We start from the raw sequence: 10,515 nt of genomic DNA, 5'->3' as shown, positions 1-10,515 counted from the left end.
TACTTCCCCCAGGATCAAGAACAGAAGGCAGAACACAAGCAGGAAGGTCAGCTGCGGGTAGAATAAACCCTTCCTTATTCCACCCAGGGGCCTCCAGCCTCTGCTCACAACCCTAATGGTGTGCTCGCCAAGAGCTCACACTTCCAAAGGCCTTGCTGCTCCTGGGCTTAGGACCCCCACTCCCCTGCCTCCCACAGCCCTTACAAGCGCCTTTCCCCTGCTCCAGGGCACGCTTAATTATCAGAAGCAGAAGGGCTCCTCAGCCAACTCTAGTTCAGGTGTTCCTATCCAGAGGCCAGGGGTAAGTTTATGGGGGCTCCTGGACACCCTAAACTGTCTACACAGTTCCAGACACACATATATTTCTGAAAATGTTGCAGAAAAATGTGTTATAGCTCAGTTATGACAGCCAACTGACAGCCAACTAACTGGGTAACAGACCAAGGAGCACTCGGAGTTGGAGAACTCAGATTTACTATGCTAACGGGCTTAAAGAAGTTAACACTCCAAGTTCTGGACCCTGTCTGCAGGTTTACACAGGCCTTTATAGGCTGCCAGTTTTACACTTTGCAACATCATATGCAAATAAAGTATAACAGAAGTTGACCAACTAGGAATAAGCTTTGTAGAAATAGACCAATCAGGAGTGAGAGAAGTAACCAAACAGGAGTGAGCTCCATGCAAATGAAGTACTCCAAATGGACCAATCAAAAGTTAGGGAAGTTGACCAATCAGAAGTGAGAGTAATAACCAATTGGGAGTGAAGGAAATAACCAATCAGAAGTGAGCTCAGGGAACCAATAGCATTTTAGGGGTAAGTAAGCTGTTTCAGAGGCAAAAAGTGAGAGAGAGCTTCTGGGCCAGGGAACTGGATGGTGCTGGCAGGAGAGTAGTGGCTCTGTTTGGGGGTCTTGCCGGTCTTTTTATGGGGCTTCCCGCCTCAGAAACAATCTAAAAGGGGTCCCAGACATGTATGACATTCTCCCCACCCCCACCAAAAAAAAAAAAAAAAGCCATACTTTGCAGAAAGGGAAAATGAGGTTCCAAGATACGCAAAGAAGAGCCAAAAGTAAACCCCAGGCTTCCTACTACTCTGCCTGCCCCTACAAAAGGTGAGACAACCTCTCTGTGCCCTTGTCTTGGTCAGAGCATGGGGTTCAGGGCTCAGAGCCCAGGCTGGGCCCTGCTCCCCCACCCCTCTGGGGATCCTGAGGAATATGCTGGCCTCACTCCCTTTCCCACACAGCCAGTGTGGGCTATTCCCCACCCCTCCAATGACTCACACTGGCTGCTGGGGAGAGTGGGCAGCTGTTCTGAGCCCCCAGAGCCTGGTACAGGCTCCGACTTGCCCCGCCACCAAAGTGTGTGGCCATATTTGGGGATTTAACCTCCTCTTTTCCCTCCTTGGGGAATCTTCCTCCTTTCACCCTTCCTCCTTTCACCCTTCCTCATCTCCAACCTCTCCCTCCCTGATGGCTCCTTCCCAGCAGCAAACAAACAGCCTCTACTCTTTCCTATCTTTGAGAAAGAAGAAAGCCTTCCTTCGACTCCAGCTCCTTCTCCAGCTCCCCCTTCACAGCCAACATTCTTGAAAGAGTTGTGTACATACGCTGTTTCCACTTCCTCCCTCAACCCCTGCAGATGGCTTCCTCCCCCATCACCATTCCACAGGATCAGCTTGTCAAGGTCACCACTGACCTCCTTGTTGCTAAATCTAGGGATGCTTGAGTCTTTATCTGACTTGACCCCTTAGCAGTGGCTGACTTTGACACAAATGCTCCTTCCTATTTGAAATATTCTCGTGCCCTTGTTTTTCTGGACACTGCACTCTTGATTTTTTTTGTTACTGTTGTTTTGCTATCTTACTGGTTGCTGCCACGTGGAAAGTTTCTCATCCTTTGTTCACTGCCTAATCATGGGTGTTCTTGGGCAGGCTACAGTTTTTCCCAGGAAATCTCACTGGTTCGCACGCCTTCGATGTCCACCTGTGTTAGACTCACTTCTCTGTTTCAGCCCAGACCTCTTTTCCCTGTCGACACTTGTTTCCTGGACCCCTCCCCCGGGATGGCTCACCTCACAGCAAACGTGCCTCACATCTGCCCTTCCTCCCATGTTCTGCAGCTTGGCCATATTCTCGGTTGCCTGAACTGGAAATCTGGGATTGGTTCTAAACTCTTCCCTGTCTCTCCTTTTTTATATTCAAGCAGTTACAAAACCTCACCCTCTCTAGCATGTGTCTGAAATCCAATTGCCTCTCCATCTCCACTGCTAACACCTGGTCCAAGGCCCCATCATCTTTCACCTGGGAGGCTGCAGCAGCCTCCTGAATGATCTTCCTTCTGTTACCCTTGATCTCTTATGTGATCTGTTCTCACAGAGCAACTAGGGTGGTCTTCCCAAGACATGAACATGGCACTCTTCACAGTGTCTTCAGCATCACCTTCACCTGTGGCACATAGCCCAGGGCTAGGGCTATATCCTGCCTTCATGTCCTTGTCTGGGTAACCGCTTCTGGTTTCAGTTCCAGTGTAAGTTCCTTAGGGATGCCATTCCAACCCCCACCCCACCCCCACCCCAGGCCCCCACTGGGTCTGCTGTTCCTTCTCCTCACAGCACTCAGCCTCTCCTTTGTGGACTGATCAAGCAGTCATTCACCAGCTAGTCTAATCTGCAGACATTCTACAAATTCCTAAGCCCTTCCATTCTAGGCCCCAGGGATGTCATGATGAAAATGACACAACCTCTGCCCTCAGTGAGTCCACAGTTTAATGAGGTAGATGGGCATTCAGCAGGGATCAAGGAAGAGGTAAGTACACAGTGCGACAAGCAGGTGCTATGGGAGGGGAAGGACAGGTGGGTAGGGGAGACTTTTTTGAGGAGTGACAATTGGTGGAGATCTGAGGGGTAAGTGGGATGGGAGGGGGCTATTCCAGGCAGAAGGAACAGTATGCTGAAAGGTGGGGAGAACTCAGTGATGTCTACATGGTTGGACAAGTGATTTAAAGAAGCTGTTGATGAGATTTAAATAGGAGAATGACATGGCTAGCTTTGTGGTCTTTATAGAATAATTCTGGGCTGGAGGAATCAAGCAGGGAAGGAAGCACAAGACTGGTTAGAAGGCTGCTGGAGTCACTCAAATTAGTAGTAATAGGGGCCTGATTCAGGGTGGTGGCAGTGGAACTGGAGCAGAATAGATTGTGGTGACCTGGACTGAGGGTTGGGGAAGAGAGAGCGGATGAGAACGATTCCAGTGTTCTTACTCCAAGGGCAAGTGGGGAGAGGCCAGTGGGAGCTGGGACCTCCATATCCCTGTGGGGTCCAACCTACTGATCTACCTGATGTCAGGTTGCCTGATGTCTTTCCCATGGCCTTCATCCATCCTTTTTCCTGGAGAAGCAGATGGAGTCCCAAGAGGCAGAAGCGCTACTAAAGAAGGCCTAGGAGGAGGCGGGGGGGGGGGGGGAGAAAGGGAAAGTTGGGTCAGAGTCCGGATGTGATGGGGTTTCAGGGAAAGTGGCATCTGGGGTTTCCTCGGACTCTGGAAATTCCACTCTATGGCTTTCATCTTCAGACCCCCAAATTCTGAGATGCTCAAACTCAGGGCCTAGTTCTTTGGAGTCCTGGGGGCCTTCTATGGGCTGTGAGTCTGTATCTGAAAAGCCACAATGCCCTGACAGGTCCCCAGGATTCTAGAGAGTCACTAACATAGGTGTGCACTTCCCATGAGCTGGCTCAATGCCTGTTACCTGCATGATTCCCTGCAATCCTCACATTAACCCTCAGAGGCATGTAGCTCTCTATCCCCGTTGTACATACTAGATTTCCAGGGTTAAGGGACTTGCTCAAATTCAAACAGCTAAGATGATGTAGAAAGAGGATTTGAACCAAGGTTTGACTGACATCAGAGTCGGTGCTTTTAACTCCTGTGCTATATTAAGCCTGTCGACCCCTTGGTTGATTGGCTCAGTAAAGGAAGGAGGCTTTGTGCTTATGGTTGGGGTGGCTGCCCCCCTCTCATATCAAGCGATGGGAAAGGGTAGTGCTGACGTCAGTTGTTGTCATGGTGATACAGCAACCCTTTCCCTGCCATCTCCATGGTAACCTGGGGGGTCCATCTGTACCTCGCCCCCTCCTTCTAAAAGAGGGTCTTTAAGGGAGGGGCTGGCTAATAAGGTGTCTGAGAGAGAAGTCAGGAAAGGCAGTGAACTGAGTATGCTCCCTTCCCTGGGTCTCTCCTCATTCCTCAGGCCCAGGGAATGAGGCTGGGATGTGGGGGTCCTGCTTTGGGGTCTGGGGACAGCTTTACCCTCTAGGGTGAGGGAGGCAACTCCGCCTTTCCCATTTGGGATTCCCCTGAAAATGTCCACCCCCACCAAGTTCCTCATCTCCTGAGCAGAATTGCTAGGAAGTTGGCAGAGGGAAGCAAGATTCCCCAACCCTCTCCAAGGCTGGGCATCACCCAGCCCCTGGGGACATCGCTGGATAGCTCTCTGCTGCCCCTTGAAGCCAACCAAAGGTAGGAGCAGCAGCAATCTCTGCCCGAGATTCCCGCCAGTGCTATACCTGCATGACTTTACTGAAAGCTTCCATTAGGTGTCATTAGCCCCATTTTACAGATTTGGAAATAGAGACTCAGAGAGGCTAAGTAACTAGCCCAAAGTTGCACAGCTAGTAAATGGCAGTCAGGACTCAAATCCTGGACTGGAGTTTACGCCAGTGACTTCCAAGGGGAAAGAGGAAGAAGCAACAGAGAGCAGGATGGAAAGGGAGAGGAGAAATAGAGTGAAGTGACCCAGGTTAGTTCCTGTCATCCTCCCATTCACCTACAGAACAAAGTTCAAACTCAAGGCCTCCATGATCCAGCTTCTTTTCTATTAACTCATCCTTGGCTCCCCTGAATTCTGAGCTCTGCACAGGCAAGGGATCTGTCAGATAAAGCATCCAGCGAGGCCCAGGGAGGTGTTGGTGAATGTTGATTGAACTGAATTAATTGAATTTGTTCACTTTTCTGCCTCTAGTCCTTTGCTCACAGTGTTCCCTCCACCTGGAATGACCTTTCCCCTTGCGCATGATATTTTAGAGCTATCTAGCCCCAGGTTCTGGCCCACTGGCAAGGTGTTTGTCTGGAATCTTTGTATCCCTCATTAACCTAGCATCTGGGAGATGGCATTCGATCTTTTTTTTAAAGGAAAGGAGGGTTTGAAAGACTGGAGAAAGGAAGTGAGGGAGATGAGAAGAGAGAAAGGAAGAACAGGAAGGCTTTAGACTTTGGGGGCTGGCAAGGTCCATAGAGATCAGCTGGTGCTTTTTTTTTTTTTTTTCCAAACTAGTGAGGAAATGGGCCCAGAGGGAAGGGACCTGCCTAAGTGAAGCCTCATTGCTAGGCCATGTGAGATCCATGAGGGTCAAGGCCCTTGTCTGTCAGGTTCACTGCTGAATCCCCAGTGTCCTGCACAAGACTGGCCGGCAGATCTTATTGACTGAGACAGGGACAAAGCCTGAACTAGAACTCAGTGGCCTGACTCTTGGTCAGACTGTCCAAGGCTCCTCATTGCTGTGAAATAGAGTTGTCACACTGGCCCCTTCCACTCTCTACCCCTCCCTTTTTTTTTCAAGCTTCTTTTCCTCCTAGGCGTACGCAATCTTTGCCTAAGCTGTCCCTGCTCCTAGAATGTTTCTTTCTCCATTTTTACCCATTATTTTCTTGTGATGCTGTCAATCACTTGGCTGTGCTGGCACCTCAAGGGTAGGCTTACGGCTCAGCCTGATCAATTAGTCTCCCATCTTCCCGATAGTGGTAATTGGCCCAAGGAATGTGTATGTGGTCTAAAAAGGGTCAATCACTGCTCTTCCCAGGGATAGGTACACTGAGACTGGGAGAAAGCAACTCTCCCTTCCTGGGATTTCTAAGCAGCTGCAGCCATGTTCCCTGCCCAGAGGAGCTAATAGGGGATGAGAGAGGAACAGAGCAACAGTCTCAGTGAGTTTGAATCCTTAATTCCACCCCAGTGGCTGTCCTGGTTCCTATAGTTCTTTCTTTTAATCCCTAGCTTATATCCTTCCCAGCCACTTGAAACAGTCAATTCCTTTTTTGCTTGAACTAACATCAATCACTTGCAATAGAGAGACTTTATCAATACAGAGGCTAAAAGTTTTTTCTTGCTAAAATAACAACAAGGGCCTCCGAAGGAGGGTAAGGAGTATTTACAGAGAGGGAGGCCCTTTTTCTGCAGAGTGGCAGAATGGGCTGTTAGGCAGAGTAGGGCCTGCATGGAGTTTGATGGGGAAGGAAACAGCAGGAATACTTCACTTAATGGAGAGAAGAACAGAGTCCTGGGGTAGAGGTGGGATGGGGTGGGTCTCCAGGAGGTAAGGGTGAAGGGGGAGAGGAGTGAAGGAGAGAGAAGCCAACACTATGACCTGAAGCCAAGGATTATTCCGGTGAAGGGGAAAGATAGGCATGGAGGGGCTTTCAAGAGCCAGAATGTTAAAAGAGCAGCGCACTGAAAGTTCAAGTCTAAAGTCCAAGTAGACCCTTTCAAATAAATATCTCCTCTTTCAATAAGCCTCCAATATTTGGGGCTGCCTGGGAGAGAGTTTTGTGTGGAAGTTGAGAAAGGTGTCCCTTTCAGGTGACCATGAGATCTAAAGCGCTCTGGGGGTCTGGGGCTTCTACTCCATGTGTATTAGGGGAGGGCTGTTGAGTCAACCATACTTAAATCTCAGGGGACACGAGACTAAACCTGACCTTTGGGTTACATTTATTTTCCAATATTAAAATAATACAGGTTTATTAAAGCAAACTTGCAAAATAGGAAATACTCATTCAGCTTAAATACTACACTTTCAGGCAGCCTTCCTGTAGTGGGCCCCTCCCACAGACGGATTTTGTGACATCAAGTCTGAGGATGCTGAGGAGTTTGCTAGCATCGCCTGTCATCTGGGGACGCCTGGCAAGTTCGCTTAAGACTCAGTTCCCTCACCTGTAAAATAGAAATATGAAATCAAAGTTTTTCAAACTCCTTCTTCCCCAGTCTTTTTCTGGCTCCAACAGTCCTCGGAGAAACCAAGGCTCAAGATGTACAGGGCAGCCCATAACCCCTCTAACAAAGCCAGAGGTGCCCAGGGTCACAAAACAGCAAGCAGCAAAACCAAACTCCATCTTGGGAGAATTAAATGGGCCTGGGCCCAGTGTGGGTGGCCATTCTCTTTATTCTAAGTTGTCTATCCACTCCCTCCAGTCACATGATTCTCTGAACCCTGGGTCCCGCATGGTAATGCGAATTTTACTGGATAACCAAGGAGAGCGATGGGGAGAAGGATGAGGGGAGGGCCCTAGAAGACTAGCAAGAAATGGGAGGACAGGCTTGTGCCCTACAAGAAGAAAGCAGACCGGAAAGGGCAGGCCCCTAGGGCTGGGTCCAAGGGAGGAGGCAGCAGAAGGGAAGGTGCTGTTGGAGGCGGAGCAGCCGGCGGCCCGATCCGACGGGACAGACATACACTGCCAGCCCAGAATAGAAAGAACAGTTTATGCTGTGCTTTATTAAAATGTGCATCATTGTCTCGTGCTCGGCGCGCGCGACCTCAGCGTGGTGGCCCGCGGCGGGCCTCGTCCCCGCCCGGCTCCCGCGGTGTCGCCGTGCGCAGGCGCACTCAGGTGGCGCGGGCCCGGGGGCTCCCGCCCATGGCCAGGTAGACGTCGATGGGCACGTGCAGCAGCGTCAGGCAGTGGCAGCCCGGGCAGCGTCGAAGCGGCCTGGGGAAAGCGGGGCGCGACAGTGGGCGCTGAAGGCGGGGGCGGCCCATTCTGTTGGGGACGTATCAAGGAGTGCACTTTGGGTCCTCCAGGTTCCGGCGCGCATGTGGGACCTTACGTGGGGCGGGGGCGCGGGGGCTCTGGGGAGGAAAAGTGGGCCGGGGGGGGGCGGCGGGGAGGGGCAGCGGCCTCACCTGACCGGGTTGTGCTCCGTAGCTACCGGCTCCGGGCTGTCCTGGGACTCGGGGGCGGCGGCAAGGCCAGGGGAGTCTCCGGCCTCAATTGGGAATCTCCGACCCTGTGGGGGCTCCTGAGCACTCATGTCCAGGCCCCGGGGCGCTCTGCGCGGGGAGTGGCGATCAGGCCGCTCCAGGGCAGCCTGGCGCTGCCTCCCCGCGCCCGCCCCCTGGGCTGTTGCTCACCTGCCGGAGGCCGAGGCCGGTCCCAGGCTGGAAGCAGCTGCCCGAGCCCTGGCCGCGGGAGGACGCTCCGGTCCAGGCGGAGCCGGGCAGGTGTCTGCGGCGCGTCCGGGCCCGGGTGCCGAGGGGGAGGGCTGCATTGTGACCCGGGCCGCGACGCGCTGACCTCACAGAACCCGTTCCTCCCGCCAGGGAATCTCGCGCCGCCCAGACACTTAGCGCGGCGGCGAGCGGGGAGTTGGAGGGCTCGCGCTATGGGTCGCGCAGGCGGCGGCTCCCATGAAAAGGAGTCTGGCATCCTGGGCCCCGCGCAGAAACCCGGAGCGCCCCCGACAGGCGGGGCTGCGACTCACCGCCAGGTGCAGGCCAGGCGCGGGGTGCGATGACTTAACCCGTGCTGGGTTTGGTGGTGGCTGCGAGGGCAAGTAGGGGCATTGCCCATTTTGGCCAAGGGTCACACAGCATTTACATCACAATTGGGCCAGAGTTTTAAAATGTCTGACCCTCTCCCTCCCCACTACCCGCGGCTGCTGTGTCCAGACGGAGAATGTTCTAGCGCTGGGGGCGGCTGTGGATGAAGTCCTTGGGGGGAAAAGGAGCGGGCCAAGGGCGATGGTGGAGTAGAGCTGCCTCGCAGAGGCAGCATGAGCTGAGAGGGTGATAGGAAGGAGGTGCTAGACAGCATGGAGGACTTTCTGCTCTCCAATGGGTACCAGCTGGGCAAGACCATTGGGGAAGGGACCTACTCAAAAGTCAAAGAAGCAGTTTCCAAAAAACACCAAAGAAAAGTGGCAATTAAAATTATAGACAAGATGGGAGGGCCAGAAGGTGAGCTGGGGCCCCTTTGGAGGAAGGGAGGGCTGGCTGAGGTGGGTGGGTGCTTCCTCGAGTCAGAATGATCATTCCCTCCTACCCTTTAGTCTGGAACCAAGGAGAGCAGGAGACTGTGGCTCTGGGGCAGGTCAGTGGGGAACAGAGGGATGCTGGGAGTGAGGAAAATCACATCCTCCAAAGTCCAAATTAAAGTGGCAGGAGGTGAAGGATCCCCAGAAGCAGACCCCAAGCTCACCAGGCCTTTCCTATTCCAGGAGGGGAAGAGAGATGGGCTAGGCCATGGCCAGAGCTAGCAGAGGGCAGGACCTGGTGCTAAGGCAGGTAGAGATGGGAAAAAGATAGGGTTCTTGGAAAGAACTGTGGGTCAGAGGCAGAGGTGAGAGGAGCTGGCTCACTGTGTTGTGGGCAAATCAGGCCTCATAACTGGAATTCAATAGCTTTGTCTAAAACTCCCCAAAGCACTTTGATATCCATGGTCTCACAGGCTGCTCACAACACTTCCTGAAGCTGACAGAAAGTAGTTCCTTTGAATAATATATTAACTACAATAACAATAGAAGTGAACATTCTTTGCTGTGTCCAAGCAGCTAGACATTTAAGACTGGTTGAAGGGAACCAAGGCACAAGACCCAGATGTAGTGGGCAGACAGGCAGACAGAAGGCTGGACTTGATACTCCATCTCTTTCCCCTTGTTTCCTTAGAGTTTATCCAGAGATTCCTGCCTCGGGAGCTCCAGATTGTCCGTACCCTGGACCACAAGAACATCATCCAGGTGTATGAGATGCTGGAGTCTGCCGACGGGAAAATCTACCTGGTGATGGAGCTGGCTGAAGGAGGGGATGTCTTTGACTGTGTGCTGAATGGGGGGCCACTGCCCGAGAGCCGGGCCAAGGCTCTCTTCCGTCAGATGGTCGAGGCCATCCGCTACTGCCATGGCTGTGGTGTGGCCCACCGGGACCTCAAATGTGAGAACGCCTTGTTGCAGGGCTTCAACCTGAAGCTGACAGACTTTGGCTTCGCCAAGGTGCTGCCCAAATCACGCAGGGAGCTGAGCCAGACCTTCTGCGGCAGCACAGCCTATGCCGCCCCCGAGGTGCTGCAGGGCATTCCCCATGATAGCAAGAAGGGTGACGTCTGGAGCATGGGCGTGGTCCTGTACGTTATGCTCTGTGCCAGCCTACCTTTTGATGACACAGACATCCCCAAGATGCTGTGGCAGCAGCAGAAGGGGGTGTCCTTCCCCACTCATCTGGGCATCTCAGCCGAATGCCAGGACTTGCTCAAGCGGCTCCTGGAACCAGACATGATTCTCCGGCCTTCAATTGAAGAAGTTAGTTGGCATCCATGGCTAGCAAGCACTTGATAAAAGCAATGGCAAGTCCTCCCCAATAAAGCAGGGGGAGAAAGCAAACCCAAAAACCCGCTTCTAAAATGGTGATATATATTTTACACTTTAAGTTTAGTTATCCTAAAACTTACCTACACCCTCCCCAGCCCTACTTCTC

At 52.5% G+C, this 10,515-nt stretch overlaps 2 protein-coding genes across 2 annotated transcripts; one reads left to right on the top strand and one right to left on the bottom strand.

Annotated features, from left to right (window-relative positions):
* Window positions 1-7,515: 7,515 nt before the first annotated feature.
* On the bottom strand, window positions 7,516-8,384 carry FAM229A (family with sequence similarity 229 member A). Its single transcript, XM_072974875.1, has 3 exons — window positions 8,179-8,384; window positions 7,951-8,097; window positions 7,516-7,756 (listed from the first exon to the last, which is right to left on the bottom strand). The coding sequence occupies exons 1-3, from the start codon at window positions 8,313-8,315 to the stop codon at window positions 7,654-7,656; spliced, it is 387 nt and encodes a 128-aa protein (XP_072830976.1). The 5' UTR covers window positions 8,316-8,384; the 3' UTR covers window positions 7,516-7,653.
* Window positions 8,385-8,858: 474 nt separating this feature from the next.
* Window positions 8,859-10,432, top strand: TSSK3 (testis specific serine kinase 3). Its single transcript, XM_031683962.2, has 2 exons — window positions 8,859-9,003; window positions 9,712-10,432. Exons 1-2 carry the CDS (start codon window positions 8,859-8,861, stop codon window positions 10,371-10,373), a joined length of 807 nt encoding a protein of 268 aa, XP_031539822.1. The 3' UTR covers window positions 10,374-10,432.
* The last annotated feature ends 83 nt before the right edge of the window (window positions 10,433-10,515 follow it).

This window comes from Vicugna pacos, chromosome 13, assembly GCF_048564905.1.
Source record: "Vicugna pacos chromosome 13, VicPac4, whole genome shotgun sequence".
Lineage (NCBI taxonomy): Eukaryota > Metazoa > Chordata > Mammalia > Artiodactyla > Camelidae > Vicugna > Vicugna pacos.
Note: the sequence above shows the minus strand (reverse complement) of the source record. Positions and strands in the feature narration are given on the sequence as shown.